The 24,780-nt window shown below is 64.0% G+C and overlaps 2 protein-coding genes and 1 pseudogene across 2 annotated transcripts in view; 1 reads left to right on the top strand and 2 right to left on the bottom strand.

The window, feature by feature from the left end:
- Window positions 1-9,087: 9,087 nt before the first annotated feature.
- On the top strand, window positions 9,088-9,542 carry LOC106732550 (ribonuclease pancreatic pseudogene; annotated as a pseudogene).
- A 2,162-nt stretch (window positions 9,543-11,704) lies between these two features.
- On the bottom strand, window positions 11,705-15,345 carry LOC149521289 (olfactory receptor 10A4-like). Its single transcript, XM_089774484.1, has one exon. The coding sequence runs from the start codon at window positions 12,791-12,793 to the stop codon at window positions 12,143-12,145; it is 651 nt and encodes a 216-aa protein (XP_089630610.1). The 5' UTR covers window positions 12,794-15,345; the 3' UTR covers window positions 11,705-12,142.
- A 796-nt stretch (window positions 15,346-16,141) lies between these two features.
- LOC142825933 (uncharacterized) overlaps window positions 16,142-24,780 on the bottom strand; it is a 16,086-nt gene continuing 7,447 nt past the window's right edge. The window contains exons 5-10 of the mRNA XM_089774335.1: window positions 21,929-23,316; window positions 21,462-21,501; window positions 19,523-20,050; window positions 19,071-19,207; window positions 18,244-18,415; window positions 16,142-17,320 (exon numbers count right to left, since the gene is read on the bottom strand). Coding sequence (XP_089630461.1) covers window positions 17,031-17,320; window positions 18,244-18,415; window positions 19,071-19,207; window positions 19,523-20,050; window positions 21,462-21,501; window positions 21,929-23,316 — 2,555 coding nt within the window. The 3' untranslated portion in view covers window positions 16,142-17,030. The remainder of the gene's footprint in view (window positions 17,321-18,243; window positions 18,416-19,070; window positions 19,208-19,522; window positions 20,051-21,461; window positions 21,502-21,928; window positions 23,317-24,780) is intronic.

Raw genomic sequence — 24,780 nt, 5'->3', positions numbered from 1 at the left:
GTACTGTGGAGCAAACAACATTATAATAAAACACATGAAACCCTCTTGTAAACTTTTAAATCATTAGGGTGTTTTTCTATTTAAAAAGTTATAGCTTTAAAAACAAAATAATCCATTTCAGGCTGTACAACAAACACCAGTTTTGAGTTTATTTCTACCACTTAAAAAAACCAACCAAACAAAAAACAACAAAAAACCTACAAAATTTTTTAAATACATCTCATTTTGCAGAATAAAAACCAAAAAACTGCTTTTAAAGCCTTGTTAGTTTAAACAAACCAAGTACTTTAAAAAAACCCTACATCTATGCCATGCACAGCCCCTTCCCCCTCCCTCCACACGCACACTAAACAGCAGCTTTATAAAACACACCAAACCAAGTTTGCAGCCATAGACTTTTCAAAACCCACATGCATTTAACACACCACATTTTGCACAGAAAAAGCAACCCACCAAACACTCTATACCAGCAGTTTGCCAACATATATTTTAAAAACACACCTGTGTCTGTCACAAACTCCATTACACACACACCTTCAAAAACTCCCCACAACAGTTTTAAAACCATTTGCAACAATAATTTTTTAAAAGCAGCGGTATGTCATTTTTTTAAACCACTTATCCCTAGCATAAGCCCCTGAATCACCCACATCTTAACCCCTACAGCCAGCTTTTTTTTTTTTAAATAAAAACCCCCAAGTAAAAACACACCACATTTTTGTAACCATCCCAGATACCTTTAGCCTAACCCCACCACCTCCTCCCCCAACTCAGAATTGAACATTTATTTTGAAAACACATTTGGCACAGAAAGAGCAACCCCCCAAACACTCTATACCAGCAGTTTGCCAACATAAAGTTTAAAAACCACACCTATGTTTAAAAACCACACAGACCCCCTCTCTCTCACACACAAACCCAGTAGCACCACATGTATTTAAAAGGCACATGTGTGTTTGGGCTTTTGGTTAGTTAGGATTATCCCCAAATGCCTCAAACCCATTTTAAAAACACATCACATTTTGCACAGTAAAAAACCTGTTAGTTTGAAACAAGCCAACAGTTTGCAACCAAATACTTTTTAAAAACACACCTATGTCTTGCACAGACCTCATCTCTCTCTCTCTCTCACACACACACACACACACACACACACACGCCCCACATACATTTAAAAGTCAATTGCAAAAAAGTTACCTTTCACTATGGGATAAAGTGTTGCAGGCACATGCTTGTTCTGTTCCCCCCCCCCATGTGTGCTTGGGCCTTAAGGTTAAAGAATAAGCACAAATGTTCGTTAGTATTACCCAGGTTTTTTTTAAACAGTATTAAGCACAACTACAGTTAAAATGGTTTTTACCTTGGCCTGGTGGTGAACTGCAGCTTAAAATGACTGGTTCCATGTTCAACAGATCACACTGCAATAAAGATAGCCACCATTATTTTACTGAGAGAGCATGGCCAAAGAGTGGCATTATAGAATATATATTTTCAAAGTTACAAACAGGGAACATACCTTCTCCTGTTGCAGTCCAGCAGCCATTCAAGAAAGTTTCTGTTGAAAAGGGCAGTTGCCACCATACCTAGGTTTTTTATACCCTCCTAACCTATTGTTTCAAACAACTTCAACATAGTAGCTAACAGGTGAATTTGATCACTGCAACTCTGAAATAATAGATCCTTAAAGACTTAGGCACCCCTCCCTAGCATTGCCTTTGGTGATCTGGGGTGGAAGAATTAAGCTGTCTCCACACCTGAGTTGCTTTTGGCTACATTTTTTTTCTTTTAGTTTTGTAGGGCTTTCTTACAGTATTAACAGTAAAAGCACCAATCCTTAATGTAGCTGTACCCATTTCCATGTGGGACCCTTTGCAGATATCAATAAATGTCTTGGGGTTTGTTTTTTAACACATGCTTCTTTCATGCTTAAGGCTCGGGGGTTAAATAAAATGCTTTTAAATGTTTGATTGTCTTTATAGCAAATGCTTGTTCTAAAGTTTGGGTAAAAGTTTGAAATATTTCAGTTTTGGGTTAGACCCTTAATTTTTTTTTTAACTGTTAATGGCTAGAAAAAGTAGCCCATAGCATTCAACCAACTCCTGGGTCATATTTAAACTGTCCAATATCGTTTCTACCAACTCCTGTGTCCTTTAAACTGTCCAATAGCGTTTCTACCAGCCCCAGGGGTTATATTTAAACTGTCCAGTAGCATCTGCAAACTCCTGAGGTGTTATTTAATTAGATAATCATCAGAGCCCACCCATCCAACCCATCAAATTTAATTACTGAACATTAACCTCACAAGGGTAAGTGGTCACACCTAAACCTAATCATTGACTAGAGCTCCCTGGCTATTCAGTGAGGTGTGGTTAAACCATTGAGTTCATGTCTAATAAATCCTAACTGGGGGGGATTTTTCCTTTTATTTAAAAAACAAAACATTTGAGGGGTTTTTCCTTCCCCGAGTTTCTACCATACACCTTTCAGGGGTTTTCAGTAAATGGGCCCCTTTATACAAAATGGATTCTCACAAACTTTATTTTTTTTAATGATTTTATTTAAAAGACATACAGACCATGTGTTCCACCAAAACTTTTACTCATGTAAGAATCACACAAGTCTTCTGACAGAAGATAGTCACAAAAGCCCCCTTTCAAAAGATATTTACAGCTACCAAGTTTTATATCTCGTGTGTGTCCCCTCACCATTCTCTAATTTCATCCTTCTAGACATCTTACAAATAGTCTTTTTCTTAAGCAGGGTTCTGTAACTTTTTGTACGCACCAGACGTTCAATATAACGCTCTAAGCAGGCGCCTTTTGGCTTGGTCATGGTCTTTAAAACACTGTGAGGATCTTGACTGAATTGCACTGCATTTACCAAAGTCACCCCTTGTGCTAAGTGTTCTTGAGTTAAGCACAGACATTGCATAGCATAACCTACGGCAATAACAGTATTTAATAAGCTTTCCAAACACAGTTCAGCACATCGGCCCCAGAGCTTGCAGTTTATATCCTCTGGAGTCCAAGTCACACAGTCATGGTGCCGCTGGGCTGGCGCATCTATGACACAACCCTCCCAGTCCTCAAAAAGCTTTTCCCTACGACAGTGACTAAGGACGGTATAAACACCAACGCATCACTTTTTTACGCTTATGATGTGGCACTGGCTCAACTAGGTCAATGCCAAGCCACCGCCTGAATTCTTCATGGCCGTCGTCCTTGGCGTTCTCTTCAATGCTTTGTGTCGGTGTTGAGCAAAAACAAGGTGGGCCCGGTTCGTCTGCCTTGTCCAATGCAATGCTGTCCTGGGTCTGAGGGTCAGCTAGAAAGGCATCGTCAAGCTGTCGAGAGATTGCCAGAAAGAAATAATGTAAGACGCTCTGGTCATTTTTTTTTTAAAGTTTACAAAATCCCGGTTTCCTAACCCCATGATGCCCCAACTTCGATCTTTCACTTACCTGTTTGGCTTCTTTTCCATGTGTCTTGTCTGACTCCTGGGAGCCGTGGGCACCTTCTTTCTCCAGTCCATCTAGCTCATCGGGCTGCCTCGTGAGCGGTTGGGTTTCGGCGTCAGATACTGGTGTATCCATCAGTGGCTGGGCCAAAGGGCTCCCTTCAACTTCTCCTTCCTCCTCGGAAATGTCGCTGATGTAGCGCTTTCTGCTCGGCACCGAAACAAAGTTGGTGAAAGAAGCCATGATTCCGCTCAGCGTTTGCACACTCTCTGAAACACGCGCTCTTGGAACAAGATGGCCTCTTTTGCGTGGCGCTAGAACTTATGGGGAGGTGCTATGCTCTGATTGGCAGAGGGGGTCACAGGAAGCTCTTAGAAGGGTCACATGACCCGCTTCTGGTCTGCTCAATGGGCCCCGGAACTGCATCCCCGATTGGTCACAGCGATTCGCGGGGCGGTCCTACAGGGGAAAAACCCTTCCTGATTGGTAGAGGGAGGTGGGGCGAGTTCTTAGAGGGGTCACACGACCCACTTCTGGGCGGGTCATCCGGTCCCGGAACTGCCCCCGATTGGTCAAAGCGGTTCGCGGGGCAGTCATACAGGGGAAAACCCCTTCCTGATTGGTAGAGGGAGGTGGAACGAGGTGTACAGATACTGCGGAATGGCTTGCTAGTTCGAACTATCTAGCCCGTGCCGCGTGTAGCCGCGCGGCACGGGGTTCGAACAAGCCGCCATTTAAAAATGGCACCAGCCGGCTTATGTAAATGAAGCCTGGGAAATTCAAATCCCGGGCTTCATTTGCAAGTGCGATATGCCTACATTACCACCCTAGTTCGAACTAGTGGGTAGTGTAGACATACCTTCTGTTATTAGCTTGAACCCTGCTATCCGTTCATTTCATTTGGTGTCTTCTAGTCCTTCTATTATGGGAACTAATTAAGAACTTTTCTTTATTCACCCTCTCCACACCACTCATGCTTTTATAGGCCTCTATACTATCCCCCCTCATTCTCCTCTTTTCTAAGCTGAGAATTCCCAGTCTCTTTAGCCTCTCTTCAGATGGGACCTGTTCCAAACCCCTGATCATTGTAGTTGCCCTCCCCTCTCCCACCCTCTCTCTTCCCTTCTCCCACCTCCTTTTCCCAGTCTCCCTGAGTTTTCTTCAATAAAGAGAGTTTCTATTTTTGAACACACATGTCCTTTATTTTGTACATCAGGAAGGGGGGCTAGGGAGGGGTAAGTGGAAGGAGGTGAGGGAGGAATGGGGTACGAGCCCCCGATGGGGAGGACTGGGGTGGCTCCTGCAGCCCCCCGATTGCCCCTCCCGATGGCAGCCTGCGGCAAGTGCAGCCGGGCTGATGGCTGAGTACTGTGATGTGCCGAGTGTGGGCACTCAGGGCACTCCAAGCCAGGACTGCTTTCCAAGTGGGGAACCCCTTAGAACTGCCAGACGCTTGGAGAGGTTCGTGGTGGCCCAATTGAAGGACAGGGGCGACATAGATGGGTTCCTCAATGCCTTTGAGAGGGCCTGTGGACTGCAACGGGTTCCCCCAGCTGACTGGCTGCAGGAGCTCATCCCCGCACTGAACCAGGAGGCGGCCGGAGTGCTCAGTCAGCTGGAGGACCTACAGCCAGGGGATTACAAGCGAGTCAAGGAGGCCCTGCTGCACAAGTTCGGGCTGACCCCCGAGATGTACAGGAAGAAGTTCCGGGGGGTACAGAAAGGGCCACGGGAGACCTATGTGGATCTGGCCTCCCGCCTGGCGCAATACTGCCGCAAGTGGGTGTCTGGAGTCGGAGCCCAGACCGCAGAGGAGCTGCTCAAGCTGGTCCTGATGGAGCAGTTCTATGAAGCGTGCCCACCCAAACTGAGGCTGTGGCTCAAGGACCGGAGACCAGAGAACCCCCAGGAGGCCGGGAGACTGGCGGATGAGTTCACGGAGAGCCGGTTCGGGTGTGAACGGGAGTCCCGGAGAGAAAGGGAACCGCGCAGAGACCGGATCTCGGCTGAGCGACGGAGGGAGTCAACTACGGGGCGAGACCAAGGAACAGGTCGTCTGCGCCCCAGAGAACCAGCCAGGGCCTGGACAGAGACAGCCCAAAGCCTAACTTGCCAGCGCTGTGGGCAAAAAGGCCACAAGAGGACTCAGTGCTCCAGGTCCCAGGACCGGGGACTTTCCAGGGTTAACTGGCTGGGGCGGGAGGAAGGGCAGGCTGCCCCAGAGGCAGGGGCTGGCAGGCAAACCTCAGCTCAGAGAGGGGAAGGATGCTCAGTGCACCTCCCCTGGGAGGTCTGATTCTCAGGAGGCGGATTTCTCCGTGTACCGGGTGGGGGCAGGACGGCCCCTGCGGAGCGAGTGCCTCATACCCCTGGAGGTGGATGGTAGGAAGGTGATGGGCTTCTGGGACACGGGGGCGGAGGTGACTCTGGCCCGATCAGATATAGTGGCCCCAGAGCGGATACTACCCCACACCCAGCTGACCCTGAAGGGCATAGACGGGTCCCCGTTTAAGGTGCCTGTAGCCAGGGTGCATCTGAAATGGGGGGCCAAGGAGGGCCTCAAGGAAGTGGGGGTGCACCCGCACTTGCCCACCGAGGTGCTGATGGGGAATGACCTAGAGGAGTGGCCCCATGAATCCCAGCGGGCTCTAGTCACTGCCCGGAGCCAGCGGGGGGCTGACAACGTGGGTCCAGGGAAGGACTCCTGGCAGCGTCCTCAGGGTCCCATCCCAGTGGACACGGGGTCCAGCCAGGCTGGGACTCCGGACCTAGGCAGAGGTGGGGGACAGGTCCCGATCCCTGCCCCAGCAGCTGAATTCCAGGCTGAGGTGCAGGCAGACCCCTCCTTGCAGAGGCTGAGGGACCAGGCTGGCCTCCGTGCAGCTCAGCCCCATGGGAGAGGTGGCCAGGAGAGATTCCTGCGGGAGCGTGGACTCCTGTTCTGTGAATGGCTTCCCCCCAGGAAGGTGAGGGCATGGGGGGTCCAGCGGCAGCTGGTCGTCCCCCAAAAGTATCGCCTCAAGCTGCTGTATTTGGCCCACGACGTCCACGTTGGGGGCCACCGGGGGATCCGGAGCACCCGGCTGAGGCTGCTCCAGCACTTCTATTGGCCAGGAATCTTTACAGCCGTGCAGCGGTACTGCCGGTCCTGTGACTCCTGCCAGAGGGGCGGGAAGGCCCAAGACAGGAGGAAAGCGGCTTGGGGGTCTCTACCCCAGATAAAGGACCCTCTGGGCTTGCTGAGAGAGTTATGGGAGGGGAAGACCCCCCTGGATGGAGCGTTGGGGGTGGAAGCTGCCCTAGATGTCCAGAGAAGGCTCGCTGGGCACATGGCCCCGGCCCGAGAGACCATGGCCAGAGATCATGGCCAGCGGAAGGGTGGGCGCGACCCCCGAGGACAGGCCTGTGCCAGTCGTCCTGGAGCGGGGCGGCGAGTGGACAGAGGGAAGCCAGCTCATGTGGGGCCTCGCCACGGCCGGCCCGAGTCAAGGGGAGCACCCATGTCCCCAGGGCGGGTTCCCACGCAGAGGACCCGAACTTCCCTAGGTCACGAGCGGAGTGACCCTGCTCAGTTTGCTCTCGGAGGGGGGAGAACTGTGACGTAGTGGGGGTACCTGGCTGGTTTCTATGCTGCTGGCTCTGGGGTAACCCCCACTGGCTGCCATGGGTACCACGACCCAGCAAAACAGGATGAGTCACTATGCAAACCAGTGGCCAGACACCCCCCATGGAGAGGAACAAAGGAAGGTGGATGCTGCCCTGACTGGGGGGCAGGGCTGGAAGAGGGTTAGTTAGTTCCTGGCTGGAAGGCAGGGAATAAGGAGCTGGGGAGGGGGCTGGGACTCCCCTATCTCAAGGGGGGGCACTGAGGCCTCTTAGCCCCAGTTCCTGTAACCAGATTACATCTGTGCTGCGCTGTGCTGGAGGAGCAATAAACCACCCTCAATTCCACCGGCTGGTTCAGTCTGTTTGTGCCATTTCGGGGTGCAGGAGACGGGGGACCCCCAACGCGCCATCACAGCCGCGTCTCAGGGAACTGCACCAGGACGTGGGCGAGACCCGCGTGGCCGGGCGCGCAGGGGCCTGACTCTGCCGTCGGGGAAGGAGGCCGTGGCCGAGGGCCCGTGTGTCCCTGGGGGCGCCAGGAAGCAGCCGGCCCGTTGCCGACCGCGCTGCGCTGGACACGCTCAGCCGGGCCCTGGGGGCGTGTGGCTCTGCCCCGGCTCTGGGCTGGGCTGCGGGTGTGGACAGGGGCCGGCCCTGGGCTAGGGGCAATCCCAGCGCCCCAGGCGGGAGCGGCTCATGTCTCCCGGGGGCCCTGCCCCCACCCCCGACTGCGGGAAGCCGCCCGGGGAGATGGGGGCGCGTTTGCCCGACGCCGAACCGCGGCGTCACGTCTCCCCGGGGGGGCCCGGCCAGGACACTCCCTGCAGCCTCCGGCTGGGAGGGCGAATCCAGCAGCCCGGCTCCTTCTGTGATGGCGCGTTGGGGACCCCGACCCTGCACCCGTCCGCAGCCAGACGAGGCTCCCCCGGCCAGTCGAACGGGGGGTCACTGCTGCTCTGAGGCGCAGCCCGGCCCGGGTTCCACGTGGGCTTCAGAGTGAGGGGCCGGCAGCCCCAGACCCCTTGGGGGGGCCACAGGCCCCTGAGCCCCCAGCACTCGGCTCAGTCTCTTCGTGTCTGCCAGCCCAGACCGCCCCTTCCCCCACCGCCCCCTTCCTTGTCCAAACCCCTTCCCTGCCCCGGTGAGAACCGGCTGGGCCATGGTCTACTGACATGGGGGCCCCAGGGCGCCCCCCCCCCCTCCGCTGGGCAGCTCTCACAGACACGGGCCAGCAGGGGTCACCCCAGCCCATGGCCACCAGTGACTGCCCCACCTGCCCGGCCAGATGCACCGCACGCCCGCTACCTCGCACCCCTCTTACCCCACACCTGGGTGGGTCTCCTCCTCCTCCCCCCCCCCCCCGGCTGGCTCTCTCCTCTGCCCCCGCTTCCTAGGAACTGCTCGTCACTGGCTCCGCGGGCCGGGTGCCAGATCCTGTATCCTGCTGGCCGATGACCCGGCCTGGCCCCATATAACCGGCCCCGGAGCAGGAGGAGGCTCAGACGCTTCCGCCTCTGCAGGGCCCCACAGCCGCCTCCCCGGCCAGAGCCCAGCCCTGCACTCGGTGAGTGACCGACCCTGCGGGGGTCAGCGGGGTCCCCAATAGTCGCCGTGCGGGTCACCTGCTGCTCTCCTGAGTGCTAGTGGCTAAAGCCGGAGCAGCTGGGAGCCAGGACGCCTGGGTCTGTCACTGGCTCTGAGGGGAGTGGGGTCTAGTGGTTAGAGCAGGAGGCTGGGAGCCAGGATGCCTGGGTCTGTCCCAGGCTCTGGGAGGGCAGTGGGGTCTAGTGGTTAGAGCAGGAGGCTGTGAGCTGGGACTCCTGGGTCTGTCCCAGGCTCTGGGAGGGCAGTGGTGCCTAATGGTGAGAGTGGGGGGGCCATTAGCCGAGGCTCTGATATCATTGAGGCATTGAGGTTTGAGGGGCATGGGGAAGTAGGGCCCAGGATGGTCCGTGGCGGAGACAGATCCGGCCTTGCCGTGTCTCCATCCATCTCCCGTCTCCCTGCTGCAGGTGGATCCAGTGACAGACCCAGCATGGCCCGACAGGGACCCCACCCCGCGCTCCTCCTGCCCCTGGTGCTGCTGGCGGCCGGCCTGGCCCAGCTCGGCGAAGGAGCCACCTACCAGGACTTCGTGAACCGCCACGTCGACTACGAGAAGACCCGGATCAACCCGGAGCGCCTCTACTGTGACCGCATGATGCAGCGCCGGGGCATGGCGGGCAGGACCTGCAAACCCACAAACACGTTCCTGCACGCCCCTGAGGCGCAGCTCCAAGCCATCTGCGGCCGCGGCGGGCACCACTTCCCGCACCTCCGCTATGACAACCTCTATGAAAGCAACGACGTAATTAGTGGCACCCGGTGCGAGGAGGCGCCGGGCTCCAGGCCAAACGACTGTAAATACAACGCGCTTACTGGCCTGACCCGGGCCCTTGTAGCCTGTGTCCGTGGGAGACCCGTGCACTTGTATGCATGAGCTGGGAACATGGGTCCCGCTTCCCTGCTGTGTCGCTGGGGCCTCTCCTGCCCCATCCCTGCCCCTCCCAGCATCCCGCCTCCCCCTTACCCCATGGGCTGGCAGCTCGGGGCAGCGGGGGGTCCCAAATTCCCAGCCCCACCAGTGACACTCCCGGCACCCACCCCCCGGCTGGCACCGAGACCCCCCGCCTGAGCCCAGCGCCCGCCTGACCCAGCCCAGCTGCCCCCTCCCACCCCAAGCCCATGAGGCCAGGGGGAGGAAGGGGGGTGATGATGGTCCTGGGGGGCAGGAGGCTCTCGCAGAGTTTGGTTCCCGCGCTGTTCCCTGCAATAAAACCTTTTCCTGGCAGCACCACGGAGTCCGTGTGTTGGGGCCGGGGCAGGTCGGGGCCATGGGGGGGGGTCACAGGGCGAAGTGCCGGGGGAACCAATCCCGTGGGGGGGGTTCCCCGTGTGGGGTACGGATGGTGGGGGAGGGGTGCCCCAGCAGGGTGGGGGTGGTGGGGGGAGGGGGGAGGGGCACGTCTGTGTGGTGAGGCCCTGACACGCCGGCCCGGTCACACCGGGGCTGGGGGGAGCCGGCTGCAGCTTTCTTCCTGCAGCACTTTCCTTCCCTGCCTGCTTCCCAAACTCTTCCGCTCCCCCCGCTTTCCCCCGGGGCTCGGCCAGGCAGACGGGGGAGGGGCTCCCCAGCTTTGGGCACCTCAGGCCTCTCTGGGGCGACGGGCCCCGCCCGAGACAGTGCCAGTGCCCCGGTGTGCTGGTCGCCCGGCCCGGCCGCGGCGCCCTCCCGCCGAGAGTCTCTGCTGCCTTTCGATTGTTCTCACGTCCCCGAAACGCCTCCCGCCGCTCTCCGGGCTCCCTGCAGGGCCCAGTTCTCCTGCCCCGGCCACGCCTGCGTGCGCCTTCAGAGGGGGACCGGGTGAGGTGCGGCGGGTCGGACCGAGACAGAACGAGATGCAGAGACGGACGGACAGATGGACGGACGCGGGGCTCTTCGCCGGGGAGCCGCAGATACACACGAGGCGGCTCAGACCGCTCAGCATCGGGCCGGCACACGCTGGAGGAAAGGGAGGTGGGAAATTAGCCCCTCGTGGGGCCGTGGCCTGTGTCCTGCGGCTCGTGGGCACGGGCCCTAGAGCCAATCCAGCCTGCCTGTGCCGAGAACGCCTCGGGGCCTCTCCGGCCGGTTGGGACCCGTCTACCCCACGCAGGCCACACCCGTGAAACTGGCCCTCCTGGGTTTGCCTTGGGACACCGCCGGCCCCCCAGCCACGCACAGACGGCCGCCCTCCTCCGCGGGCTCCCGCTCCCCGGCTCCTGGCTGCGAGGGGCACCGTGAGCCGGGACCCGCCGCTGCCCCTGGTTCTCCTGCCCAGCCAGCCTCACACGTCGCTTCGCCTGGGCACCCTGCGTAGCGCGGGCGCCCACGGACCCACCTGAGGCATCAGCAGCCTAGCCACGACGTGAACATTTCCACCAGCGCGCTGCGAAAGCCACAGCCTGCCCCGTTATCACCCCGCGTGTCCCGGCTTTGCCAACGCCGCCCCTTTCCCGCCACACGGACACACACGGACACACGACACACCGACGGACACACAGACACAGACACACAGACGGGCACACGGACACAGACACACACGCACACACACATGGACACACACACAGCCAGACACAGACGGACATGCACACACCGATGGACACACAAACACACAGACACAAACACACACACACTGTATTTCTATGCGGTGTGCTGTTTTAAAGGATGGGCGGGAAGGGCTGTAGAAAGTGCAGTTTTCTCTCCATTTTAAATTTTCTTTTGTTTTTTCACATTTAAAATAATATTGTTCCTCTGTGAGAAAGAAAGAAAGAAAGAAAGAACTTTTCCTCCCCCCAGATTACCAGTGCGGGTTGCAGGGGGGGGGGGGCAGGTCATCCCATTTTCGTCTGACCTTCACCCACTGCAGCTTGTGCCCGAGACACCCTGGGGAAGCGGGCACGACACGGCTGACACCGTCCCTCCCCTGCCAGCAGCTGTCTGCGCCCCACGCCAGGTCTGTCCCCCTTTGCGCACAAGCCTCATCCCCCAGCCCTGCCTCCATGCCTAACAATTTGCTGAGGACGCGTCCCAGGCCCCTGCCCCCCCGTTGCGCGGCTGTAGATGGGGGGTTGGTGTGACGTAGTGGGCAGGCCCTACACTCAGGGCATCCACGGGTGGCTGTGTGGGCTGGGGGTGACCCCTGCTGGCCGGTACCTGTAGCACGGCCCAGCAGGGGGGCTGCCTGAGGTCACATAGGAAAAAAGACCCAACCTGTCGGACCGGTTGAGGACAGGGAGGGAGCAAGGGAAGGGAGGTTTCGGGGGAAGGGGCAGTAGCTGGCTGCGAACGTGAAGGGAACAGACTCAGCTGGGCGCTGAGGGTTGGGGGGGATGGACCCTGCCCCGAGGGGTCTGAGGCCTCCTGGCCCTGACTCCTGCAGCCACCTCGCGTCTGTGCTGGGCTGTCCTGGAGGAGCAATAACCCCCCTGTTCTACCGGCTGGGGAGTCTGTTCTGGCTGCTCCGGGGGTGCAGGATCGGGGGGGTCCCCAACACACCGTCACAGTGGGCCGGGGGTGAGGACGGCGGAGCAGACGGAGATCACTTTGTGCTGGGCCCTCGGCGTGTCGGTGTCTGGGAGCCTGTAGACGACCACCAGGGTCCCGTAGAAGAGGGTTGCCGGGGGGAGCAGGTGGAAAGGCCTCTTGCTGCCCGGTGCAGGAGGGGCCCTCAGGACGGAGGCGAGGACGCAGGCGTAGGAGGCCTTGGTCAGTAGAAACGGGAGCAGGGTGGCTACTGAACTCACAACGAGAGTCACAAGGTCCATCGCCCGGGTGTCGCTGCAGGAGAGTTTTTTCACTGGGCCGAGATCACAGGAGAAACGGTCCAGTTCCCTGGGGCCGCAGAAGGACCACTGGGCCACCACGGACGTCATGATGCTGCCCGCCAGCAGCCCGTTGGCCCAACACCCGGCAGCCAGCGGCTTGCAGATGGCCAGGTGCCGGTCGGAGGACATCGCCGCCAAGAGGAAACACTCGGCACTGTGGAGAAAGGCAAAGAAATAATATTGCACCAGGCAGCCGTGGACGGAGACGGTCCTGTCCCCCGTCAGGAGCCCGGCCAGCAGCCGGGGCAGGATGGCGGAGCCGTAGCAGATCTCCAGGCAGGACCGGTGCCGATCGGCCACCACGATGAGGATGTCCCTGGCCATGGTGGCCGGGTAGGTCCCCAGGAAGAGCAGGAAGAGGAGGGGCTGCCGGGCAGGAAGATGCCCAAACCCCAGGAGGATGGATCCAGGGATGGACGTTCGGTTTCCCAGCTGCGTGGCCACCGGGCGTGTCTGTGGGAGAGGAGACTCTTACAGGGCTGCCACGCACAGGACAGGTGTCTGTGGCCGAGGCATTTCGAACACCAATCCCAGACCTGTCCAGAGTGGAGCCTGGCGCAGACGGGCACTGTGCCCGGGCACCCGCGAGACCAGCAAAGCCAGCACTTCCAGGAAGCTCTGCACTCGTGCCGGGCACCGCTGCCAGTTCCAGACAGTCAGCGTGAGGCTGGTTTGTGACCACAGAGGGGAGTTGGGCGCGGCTGTGCAGGAGGCAGGCAATGGGGGGACCAGGAATGAGAAGAGCTCCGTAAGGCCCATGGGCACCCCGAAGCAGCCAGGAATGGACCCAGAGACCCGGCCGGCGAGGGCCTGCTGTTAGAAGCGTGCGGAAGGGCAGCTGGCGGAGTCTCAGGCAGACAGTGGCACAGGCACAGCTTGGGAAGCAAAGGGAGGACGGAGAGACGAGCGAGAGGCTGGCGCGGCTCCACTGGGAACTCGTTCACAGCCTGGCAATCCGAGGGAGGCCACGGAAAGTGGGGACGTGGCCACGTGGCGGAGGAGGGGCAGGGAAAACCAGCACGAGGAGGCGGCTGCGTTGCAATTGGGAAAGGATAGAAAGGGCAGCGAGGAGAGTGAGGCTGCGTCTAGGCTGCAGGCTGCTTTCAGAAGAAGCTTTTCCGGAGGAAATCGTCTGAAAAAACTTCCGATGGAGAGCGTCCACGCGGCCCAAGCACATGGACAAAGCGACCTGCGTTTTCCACAGTGTCCACACTGACTGGCCGCTCTCTCGCAGGCCAGCTGAGAGTGCTACGGGCGGAGCGGCCACCAGGGCCCCTGGGCGTTTCTCTTTCCCCGTCCACATGCCCTTTTCCGAAAGAGCTTTCGCAAAGAGGCGTCTTCCGCGTAGGGTGCCGGGAAATCCCCTCTGCTCTTCCCATTTGCTTTTGGAGGGATGCAAGTGCAGTGTGGTCGTTCCTCAAGTTTTGTCAGGAAAACAGCCGTTTCTCCCGCAAAACTGCAGTGTCGCTGCACCCTTGAGAAACGCGCCAGGGCCAGGCCAAGGCCAGTCCTGGCTGTCCACTTGCTGGGAAAGCAGAAGGTGTTTCACACAAATTTGACCAGAAATTTGACAGAAATGTGACCAGCTGCCGGATACTCCCCCCACTAATACTAAGAGCGCAGGGGAGGGACGAGGAGCCCAGCTCAGCAGTGCACAGTTAAGGCATGAGACAATCGGTGGGCGCCCAACAGTGCCATGGGGGTTGGAGCCGCCAGACTTTGGAGAGGCCTGTGAAAGTTCCCCCCCCCCCCCCGTAGTTCTCACGCCTTTCTGTTTCTCTGGCTCACGTCAGGTGTCGTTTTTGTATGTGAGAGGAGGGGGGTTGGCTCTGGGCTGGCATTGCACACGTGGGAGGAGCCAACAGGCCACGCCCACCTCCTGTGGAAGGGTGGGTGGCCAAGTGAGGACGGTGCTTGACTGACAATGCACCTCAAGTGGTGCCGATCCACGCCCGAGGACGCAGCTGGGACGGTTCGGCCCGGCCTGGGAGCCAGGCGGCTAGAGCCCTGCACGGGCGGGTGCCTTGCTCGTGTGACACGCACCCCTTTGGGAGGCCCCGTCGTGCGGCGAGAACGAGGGGAGCCTCTCCCCCCGCGTGGGTAAGGGGCTGGCGGCTCCTCCGTCTGGCTCCGTGCCAGCGCGTCACTGCAGGGGCAGCTTTGCTGTGAGCGCACCCGGACGGCCGACGGCCCAGCCTCAGGCCCTGCTCCCGAGCGGATAAGCCAGCCCAGCATTGCCGGTCGGGTACACGCCTGCGCCGGGCGCTTTTCCTTCATGGGCGTCGTCTGATTCCTCCAACAATTCTCCTCTCCGCCTTTTCTTCCTTTTATTAATACCCCTTTACACCACCCCCCGGCCCGGGAGCAGCCAGGCAGCCACCCCCAGCACTCCCAGCCAGGCTGCATCAGCGATGGCACGGAGAGACAAGGAGCCACTGGTGTCTCCTCCCAGAGCCCCCCCGAATGTCCAGCAGGCACCACCCGCAGCCCCAGCTCCATCTGACCCTCCGCTACTGCGGGCAACTGGACTTCCAGTGTCCGGGCCGTGGGGCCAGGAGGGCTGGGGCTGGATTGGAGCTGGGGGCTCAGTGGGGCCGGGTGAGGAGCGGCTGAATTCAAGCTGGCAGCTCAGTGGGGCCAGGTGCTGCTTCTTCCCCACCTAGTAGGGGCGGGCCCAGGCTGGCCTTGGTTGTTCCTCTGAGCCCCACGGGCAGTGGCTGCACCAGTGAGAGAGAGGCCAGCCAGGGCCCCCGGAAAGAGCCGCTGTCAGGGCAGCATCGCCTTTGCCTCTGTGGGCAGCCCCCGTAAGTGCCCCCAGGCTCCAAACCCCCCAGCCTCAGCCCCCCACCTCTGCCCTGACTCCTGTACCTCCACCCCCTGCCCTGATCCCTGCACCCCCACCTCTGCCCTGAGCCCCCCAGTCCCTGGCCTGACCCCTGCACCCCCACCTCTGCCCTGAGACCCCCAGTCCCTGGCCTGACCCCTGCACCCCCACCTCTGCCCTGAGACCCCCAGTCCCTGGCCTGACCCCTGCACCCCCACCTCTGCCCTGACCCCTGTACCTCCACCCCCTGCCGTGAGCCCCCCAGTCCCTGCCCTGATCCCTGCATCCCCACCTCTGCCCTGAGACCCCCAGTCCCTGCCCTGATCCCTGCACCCCCACCTCTGCCCTGAGACCCCCAGTCCCTGGCCTGACCCCTGCACCCCCACCTCTGCCCTGACCCCTGTACCTCCACCCCCTGCCCTGAGACCCCCAGTCCCTGCCCTGATCCCTGCACCCCCACCTCTGCCCTGAGACCCCCAGTCCCTGCCCTGATCCCTGCACCCCCACCTCTGCCCTGAGACCCCCAGTCCCTGGCCTGACCCCTGCACCCCCACCTCTGCCCTGACTCCTGTACCTCCACCCCCTGCCCTGAGACCCCCAGTCCCTGCCCTGATCCCTGCACCCCCACCTCTGCCCTGAGACCCCCCAGTCCCTGGCCTGACCCCTGCACCCCCACCTCTGCCCTGAGACCCCCAGTCCCTGCCCTGATCCCTGCACCCCCACCTCTGCCCTGAGACCCCCAGTCCCTGGCCTGACCCCTGCACCCCCACCTCTGCCCTGACCCCTGTACCTCCACCCCCTGCCCTGACCCCTGTACCTCCACCCCCTGCCCTGAGACCCCCAGTCCCTGCCCTGATCCCTGCACCCCCACCTCTGCCCTGAGACCCCCAGTCCCTGCCCTGATCCCTGCACCCCCACCTCTGCCCTGACCCCCCACTCCTGCCCTGACTCGTGCACCCCGCCTCCCGGCTCTTTCCCCTTCATTTTTGGACAGCACAGTCGTTTAACTAAACCTTCTCCTTTTATTTCCCCACAAACCCCCGCCCCCGTTACTCCCGCCCAGGCCAGAGCAGCGCCGGGCCCCTCGGCCCGGTTTCCACGCCTGACAGCGGAAGGAAGACTTGGACGGAGGGCGGAAGCCACTGACAGGGCCTTTTTGACGTGCTGCCCCATCCAGAAAGCACCGGGGGGGGGGGGGGTTGCTTTTGTCAGCACTCGGATTGCTGGGACTTTACAGCCCTTTTCTCCGGCTGCCATCTGCCTGCTGGGTGCAGCTGGGCCGGCAGGGCCCTGCCCTTCCCCGAGCCAGGCCGGCAGGACGGAAACAGCCAGGAGAGCGTAACAGACAATTCCACAGGCTCCCAGAAAGGAGCCAGATGTTCCCTCAGCCATCGGTGAACAGAGAATCTCCACTTGTGGCCGCAGTATTGGGCTGATGACACACAGCTGAGTGGCGGGGACACCTTCCAGGAGGGGGCAGTGGGATGCATCTCAGCTCATTTTTCTCCCCATCCTATGGCCCAGTCAGACCTTTCTGTTGGAGCCGTGAATGCAGGCAATGCTCTGGAGAATCTCCATTAACCATCAGCAATATAGGGCTAAGGACACACGTGTGTGATTCTGAATCCAACCACTGATGAGGTGCATGACATGGGAGTCCCATGCCTGACACTGCCTGTTCTCTGGCTGCCGGACAAGCAACGCCGGGTCTTGTGGCCTGTCCCAGGGCAGCACGGCTCAGGGGTGGCTGGAGGCCCGGAAGGTGATGAGATACTCGGGGTAGCTGAGCTCGTCGAAGAAGGTGACGAAGATGTTGGGTCTGGAGACCACGTTGACCACGCTGTCGTACCGGCCGTCCCCGCCCGGCTTCTCGGGGGGCAGGACCATGTTCTCCTTGCCCAGGTCGAACTCCCCCGTCAGCACCCGCACCTGGAACAGGAACTGGCGCCCGCGGGTGTCCGGCTTGGCGTACTTCGCTGCCCAGCCAGCCTCCGCCGCGAAGTACAGGCCTTGGCCGTAGAGCCCCACTGCAGAGAGAGCAGGGCCATCACCCCCGGGCCCGAGACGGGACACGGGGCAGGGCCAGCCCCACGCCAGCCAGGGGGCAGGGACCTCTCCCCTCAGGGGTGCTGGTCCTGATCGGGTCCCAGGGTGGGTCTGGCTGGCTCAGGGAATGGGGCACAGGGTCTGACCCCAGGGCAGGGTCTGGCTGGCTCTGGGGGGCAGGGAACAGGGCAGGAGGCCTATCTCCTCAAGGGGACGCCTGCTTTGAACCAGCCCCAGGGTGGGCGCTGGCTGGCGGGGGGCAGAGGACGAGGCAGGTTCGTCCCCTCCAGGGGGCACCAGGCCTGACCCGGCCCCAGGTGGGCTCTGGCTGGGGGGGGTACGAGGCAGGTTCGTCCCCTCCAGGGGGCACCAGGCCTGACCCGGCCCCAGGTGGGCTCTGGCTGGGGGGGGTACGAGGCAGGTTCATCCCCTCCAGGGGGCACCAGGCCTGACCCGGCCCCAGGTGGGCTCTGGCTGGAGGGGAGGGGGGGGCGAGGCAGATTCGTCCCCTCCAGGGGGCACCAGGCCTGACCCGGCCCCAGGTGGGCTCTGGCTGGGGGGGGGGGGGTACAAGGCAGGTTCGTCCCCTCCAGGGGGCACCAGGCCTGACCCAGCCCCAGGTGGGCTCTGGCTGGGGGGGGGGGGGACGAGGGAGGTTCGTCCCCTCCAGGGGGCACCAGGCCTGACCCGGCCCCAGGTGGGCTCTGGATGGGGGGGGGTACGAGGCAGGTTCGTCCCCTCCAGGGGGCACCAGGCCTGACCCGGCCCCAGGTGGGCTCTGGCTGGGGGGGGGGGGGACGAGGGAGGTTCGTCCCCTCCAGGGGGCACCAGGCCTGACCCGGCCCCAGGTGGGCTCTGGCTGGGGGGCAGAGGGGACGATGTCGGAGCCCGGCGCCCAACCCACCCTTGCGGCAGGTGACGCGGAGGCCCAGGGCCTGGATGGAGCGCCGGTTCTCGGGCCGGGTGCCGTGGTAGAGGATGCGCTCGACGCGCCAGCCCGGCGGGTGCTTCTCCTCCATCCAGCGCCGCTGCCAGCAATAGGAGACCCACAGCGCCCGGTTCTGCACCCGCTCGACCTGTGGGGCAGCGCAGGGTCCGTGGGCAGCTGCCCGGCCCCCGTGGGGTGGGGGCGCAGCCCTTTGGGAGCACCCCAGCCCGCCCTGGCCCCAGCCCCGGTCCCCAGGACCCCGCAGCTCAGACGTGCCCCCCTGCACTGGCCGTGACCATCAGGCCTTCCTGCCCCATGACAGCTCCCCACCGCCACCCCCATCCAGGACCAGGGCAGCCCCCCATGTCCCCCCATCCAGGACCAGGGCACCCCCCATGTCCCCCCATCCAGGACCAGGGCACCCCCCATGTCCCCCCAGCCAGCGCCAAGGTAGACCCCTCCCACCCCCCGACAAGGACCAGGGCAGCCCCCCATGTCCCCCCATCCAGGACCAGGGCACCCCCCATGTCCCCCCATCCAGGACCAGGGCACCCCCCATGTCCCCCCAGCCAGCGCCAAGGTAGACCCCTCCCACCCCCCGACAAGGACCAGGGCAGCCCCCCATGTCCCCCCATCCAGGACCAGGGCACCCCCCACTGTCCCCCCAGCCAGCGCCAAGGCAGACCTCCCCCCTCCCCTCTGCCAGGGCCAGGACAGCCCCCCCTCACCGAGACCTCCCACTAGGACCAGTCCCCCCCCAGAACTGTGCTCTGGGACCCGCAGGGGGCACCCCCCCCACTCACGTGGAGGATGGAGTAGCCCGGGGCCGTGCGTGTGAACCCCTTGGCCACCTCGCGGTGCTCCGGCGAGTCCTCGGCCAGCGCCACCAGCCGCACCGGCGCCTCGCCCATCGGCTCCCAGTGCGGGGCCAGGCTCCTCTCTGCAACGGACGGGTTGTCAGCGGGGGCCGCCCTGATGGGACGGGAACCCCCTGGACCTCTGCCCCGGCCCTGCCCCATCTCTGCCCCCCAGCCAGCCCATCCCAGAGCTGTGCCCCACCTCTGCCCCTCTGAGCTCTGCCCCCCAGTCCCATGCCTCAGCCCGGTCCCCCAGCCAGCCCATCCCAGAGCTGTGCCCCATCTCTGCCCCCCTGTTGCCAGAGCCGTGTCTCATCTCTTCCCTCCTGGTCCCCAGAGCAGTGTCCTGGCCCCACCCCCAGCCCCCCAGAGCCGTGCCCCACCCCTGCCCCTCTCACCCCACAGACAGATCTCCCGGCGGAGCCGGACGGGGGCCCCGGTGCCCAGCACGACGCCCTTTGCCTTGCGCAGGTCGACCTCGGCCCGCTGCCCGTCCCACTCCACCTGCGCCCGGGGCTGCCCGCCGGCGAAGGCCGTCTCCAGCCGCTGGCTCGTGGCCACGTCGAAGGGGACCCAGCCCGCCGGGCCCAGGCGCTGCCACTTCACCAGCCCGTAGAGCACCTCGGCCTCCACCCGCCGGCGCTGGGCCGCCTGGATCCCGGCGTGGACGGCGGCCAGGGCCGTGGCCACGTCGTCCCGGGCACCCCGCACCCGCACCACGTTCCCAGGCAGGCAGCGCAGGCCCAGGGGGAAGCGGTACTCGGCCCGGCCGATCTCCTGCAGGCCCGCAGCCCCCACGGCCCCCAGCTCCGCGTTGCAGACGCTTTCGTCGTGGAACTGGGCCACGAAACCCGCCACGGCGGCCTTCAGCTGGCCCACGTCGGGCTCCCGGCCCAGCACCCGGAGCACCAGCCCCTCGGGGGGCCCTGGGAACACGGAGCACAGCCTGAGTACAGGTTGGGGGGGGGAGTCTGGGCTGGGGGGGCAGGGGCTGTGGGGTGGGAGTGAGGGGCGCTGGCAGGGCTGGGAGGAGGGGCTGGGGGCAGGAGTGAGGGGCACTGGCAGAGGCTGGGGGGCAGGGCTGGGGGGGCATGAGTGAGGGGCACCAGCAGGGCTGGGGGAGGGGTTATGGGGCAGGGCTATGGGGCAGGAGTGAGGGGCTGGGGGCAGGGCTGGGAGGAAGGGGCTGGGGGGCAAGGGTAAGGGGTCCTGGGAGGCCTGGGGGGCAGGGGTAAGGGGTGCTGGGAGGGGCTGGGGGGCAGGGGTAAGGGGTGCTGGGAGGCCTGGGGGGCAGGGTAAGAGGTGCTGGGAGGCCTGGGGGGCAGGGTAAAGGGTGCTGGGAGGGGCTGGGGGGCGCGGGAAGGGGTGCTGGGAGGGGCTGGGGGCGCAGGAAGGGGTGCGGGGAGGGCCTGGGGGAGGGGTAAGGGGTGCTGGGAGGCCTGAGGGGCGGGGTTAGGGTTGCTGGGAGGCCTGGGGGCAGGGGTAAGGGGTACTGGGAGGGGCTGGGGGGCAGGGGTAAGGGGTTCTGGAGGGGCTGGGGGGCAGGGGTAAGGGGTGCTGGGAGGGGCTGGGGGGCAGGAGTAAGGGGGGCTGGGAGGGCCTGGGGGCGGGGTAAGGGGGGGCTGGGAGGCCTGGGGGTGGGGTGAGGGAGCTGGGAGGCCTGGGGGCGGGGTGAGGGGGCTGGGAGGCCTGGGGGCGGGGTAAGGGGGCTGGGAGGCCTGGGGGCGCGGCGAGGGGGCTGGGAGGGGCTGGGGGCGAGGGGGCTGGGAGGCCTGGGGGCGAGGGGGTTGGGAGGCCTGGGGGCGGGGCGAGGGGGCTGGGAGGGGCTGGGGGCGAGGGGGCTGGGAGGCCTGAGGGCGGGGGGCTGGGAGGCCTGGGGGCGAGGGGGCCAGGAGGCCTGGGGGCAGGGCGAGGGGGCTGGGAGGCCTGGGGGCGAGGGGCTGGGAGGCCTGGGGGCGGGGCGAGGGGGCTGGGAGGCCTGGGGGCGAGGGGGCTGGGAGGGGCTGGGGGCGGGGTGCTGGGAGGGGCTGGGGGCGGGGCGAGGGGGGCTGGGAGGGGCTGGGGGCGGGGCGAGGGGCTGGGAGGCCTGGGGGCGGGGCGAGGGGGCCGGGAGGCCTGGGGGCGGGGGGCTGGGAGGCCTGGGGGCAGGGCGAGGGGCTGGGAGGCCTGGGGGCGAGGGGCTGGGAGGCCTGGGGGCAGGGCGAGGGGCTGGGAGGCCTGGGGGCGGGGCGAGGGGGCTGGGAGGCCTGGGGGCGAGGGGCTGGGAGGCCTGGGGGCGGGGCGAGGGGGCCGGAGCAGACTGCAGGCCGAGGGGGCCGGTCCCTGCATTACTCTTACCCGTCGGCAGGTTCTGGTGCTGCCTGGGGGCGCTGGGCACCTGCGGAGACGGGCAGGGTGGGCGAAGGGGGCTCGCAGCTGGCCCTCCTGCCCCCCCCTCAGCCTCGGGCCCCCTGCCGTGCCCAGGGCCCCGCCGCCCGGGGCAGAGCTCCCCCCACTCGCACACCCAGAGAACCAGCCCGGGCGGGGAGTTGGGGGGAAGCAGAGACTAGAAGCCAGGAGCCCCCCACAAACCCCCCAGCCTCTGCTCTAACCACTAGTCCCCACAGCCCTCCCGGCACCAGACAGAGCCCAGGAGTCCTGGCTCCCACCCCCCTGCTCTAACCACTGGTCCTCACTCCCCTCCCAGAGCCAGGACGGACCCCCTGGGTCCTGTCCTCTACCCCGCCCCGCCCCGCCCCTGCCCAGTTCTCGTAGCACCGGCTGTGCTGCGTCTGCCCCCCATCCCATGGCCCCCCCGGGCTCACCTTCCGGGGGGCGCCGCAGGGGCCGTTGGGGGGGGGCCCTCGCAGGCTCACCACGCAGCGGAGCTGCTGGGCCAGGTCTCGCAGCAGGGACGCCCCCTCCTCCCGCAGGTACTCGCCCAAGGCCCGGCCCGGGACGGGCACCGTGCCCAGCCCCAGGGAGGCCAGGTCGGCCAGGACGGCCCTGCTGGCTGGCTCCAGGTGACGCCGGAGGCCCTGCAGCACCAGGGACAGCGCCCGGGAGCCGGGCTGCAGCTGGACCGTGACAGGCAACGGCTCCCAGTCCACCAGGCGCAGCAGCTCGGCTCCAGCCTCGGCCAGCTCGGGCCGGGGCACGTCCAGCCGCCGCTCAGCCGGCGAGTTGTTCCGCAGATACTCCCGCACGGCCGCCTCCGCCTGGCCCAGCGCCGGCTGGAAGCCCGCCACCGCCAGCTGCTCCCGGCTCGCCCCACAGTGCAGGGCCAGGTCCCGCCGGGCGCCCAGCTCGGCCAGCAGCGCCGCCCACTCCTGGCCGCCCGTGGCCCAGCGCACGCCCTCCTCGATCGGCACCGTCCGGCAGCCCACCAGGGCCCCCAGCAGCTCCGCCGCCCGCTGCAGCGCCTCCTGCTCCAGCCCCGCCACCGAGACGCCCTCGGCGGGAGCCGGCCCCGTGGAGACGTCAGTGGCCGGCTCGGTGCCCGGCGCATCAGCCGGGAGCTCCAGCACGGCCGCGATGCCCCGGCCCAGGAGGAAGCGGGGCGTGAAGACGTCCTCCCGGCGCTGCCGGATGAAACGCGCCTGCAGGGGCGAGACCGGCACCGGCAGGACCCGGAAGGCCCTGAGCAGCTGCTGGCACCGGCTCTCCAGCTGGGCCACCTGCCGCCGGGGCCCCTGGAAGGTGACGGAGACCGGGGCCTCCTCTCGCAGCTCCATGGTGACGTGGGGCGAGGGCAGCTCCTTCTGCACCGCAGCCTGCACCAGGAGCCACCGGGGCAGCGGCTCGGCCGGGGACTCCCAGCTCACCAGCTGCCTCTGGAAGGCCCGGACGGCCAGGCGCTGGAGCAGCGGCTCCATCTCCCCGGCCAGGCCGACCAGGGTCTCCTGGCCGTAGACGCGGACGGACGGGAACCCGGCCACCAGGGAGGGCTCGGCGGCCAGCGCCTCCAGCAGATCCTCCCGGCCCTCGCGGTGCACCACGTAGCGCCGGCGCACCGAGCCAAACGCCGCCTCCCAGCCGCCCGGCTCCACGGGGCCGGCCCCGGCCGAGAACAGCAGGATCCCCCAGCGGGGACAGGCCCGGAACCCGTAGCCGGCCGCCTCCAGGCTGGACTCGAACTCCCGCCGCGCCGCCGGGCTCTCCTCCAGGTAGCGGAGGAAGAGGGGCAGCTCGGGCCGGCAGAACCCCACTGCCTCTGCGGGGAGAGGGGGAGCGGCTGGGACCCGCTGGGGAGCTGGCAGGGCCTAGGGGGTTCAGGCACCCGCCTGCCGGGGAGGGTACCTGGGGCAGGGGACTGGTGGCGAGACGCCCTTGAGTCCTTCTGATGTACCTCGAAGGGCTCTGGGGGGCTCAGCAGGGGGCACCCTCTGTTGGCAGGCAGGCTGGCCCCAGGGAGACATTAGGGGGCGCTGTGGGGCAGGGAGCAGGGTGGGGCTCAGCAAGGAGTGCTCTCCTCTGGCCCCAGAGAGGTGCTAGGGGGCACTGTGGGGCAGGGAGCATGGTGGGGCTCAGCAAGGAGCACTCTCTTCTGGCCCCAGAGAGGTGCTAGGGGGCGCTGTGGGGCAGGGAGCAGGGTGGGACTCAGCAGGGGGCGCTCTCCTCTGGCCCCAGAGAGATGCTAGGGGGCGCTGTGGGGCAGGGAGCAGGGTGGGACTCAGCAGGGGGCGCTCTCCTCTGGCCCCAGAGAGGTGCTAGGGGGTGCTGTGGGGCAGGGAGCAGGGTGGGACTCAGCAGGGGGCGCTCTCCTCTGGCCCCAGAGAGGTGCTAGGGGGCGCTGTGGGGCAGGGAGCAGGGTGGGGCTCAGCAAGGAGTGCTCTCCCCTGGCCCCAGAGAGGTGCTAGGGGGCGCTGTGGGGCAGGGAGCAGTGTGGGACTCAGCAGGGGGCGCGCTCCTCTGGCCCCAGAGAGGTGCTAGGGGGCGCTGTGGGGCAGGGAGCAAGGTGGGGCTCAGCAAGGAGCGCTCTCCCCTGGCCCCAGAGAGATGCTAGGGGGCGCTGTGGGGCAGGGAGCAGGGTGGGGCTCAGCAAGGAGCGCTCTCCTCTGGCCCCAGAGAGGTGCTAGGGGGCGCTGTGGGGCAGGGAGCAGGGTGGGGCTCAGCAGGGGGCGCTCTCCTGGTGGGCAGGCCCGGCTCAGGGCAGTGCTAGGGGGCGCTGTGGGGCTAGACTCAGCACTGGACGCTCTCCCCTGGCAGGCAGGGCTGGCGCTAGGGGGTGCTATGGGGCAGGGAGCAGGACGGGGCTCAGCAGGGGGCGCTCTCCTGGCAGGCAGGCCTGGCTCTATTGGGGGTCGCTAGGGGGTGCTGTGCTACACGGGAGCGAGACATCCGGAGGCCGGGAGGGGCAGCCAGCACACCCCAGGGGGCTCTGGTCCCTGGCCTACAGAATGCACCTGAACAGTGGGGAAACTGAGGCAGGGCTGTGTCTTATTGAGGGTCCAGCTCTAAGTCAGGAGCACTAGAGTCGGGGCCTGTCATGGGCCTGACTGTAGCCCCAGGGCCCTGTGGCTGGCTTGGGAACACCCTGGGGAGCCAGGGAGCAGGGCCTGCATCGGGGACACCCCCAGGTGTGAGCCCCAAACCCTGCCCTGGGGGTCTAGCGGGGTCCCAGAGCACAGGGTCACCGATGTCACGCTCAGCGCTTCCGGGGGGCTCGCGGGCTCTT

Source organism: Pelodiscus sinensis, chromosome 30 (genome assembly GCF_052426305.1).
Source record: "Pelodiscus sinensis isolate ZL-2025 chromosome 30, ASM5242630v1, whole genome shotgun sequence".
Lineage (NCBI taxonomy): Eukaryota > Metazoa > Chordata > Testudines > Trionychidae > Pelodiscus > Pelodiscus sinensis.
Note: the sequence above shows the minus strand (reverse complement) of the source record. Positions and strands in the feature narration are given on the sequence as shown.

Bases quoted from the DNA above. Each gene is read 5' to 3' on its own strand.
- LOC149521289 (XM_089774484.1), bottom strand. From the start codon at position 12,793: ATGGCCAGGGACATCCTCATCGTGGTGGCCGATCGGCACCGGTCCTGC.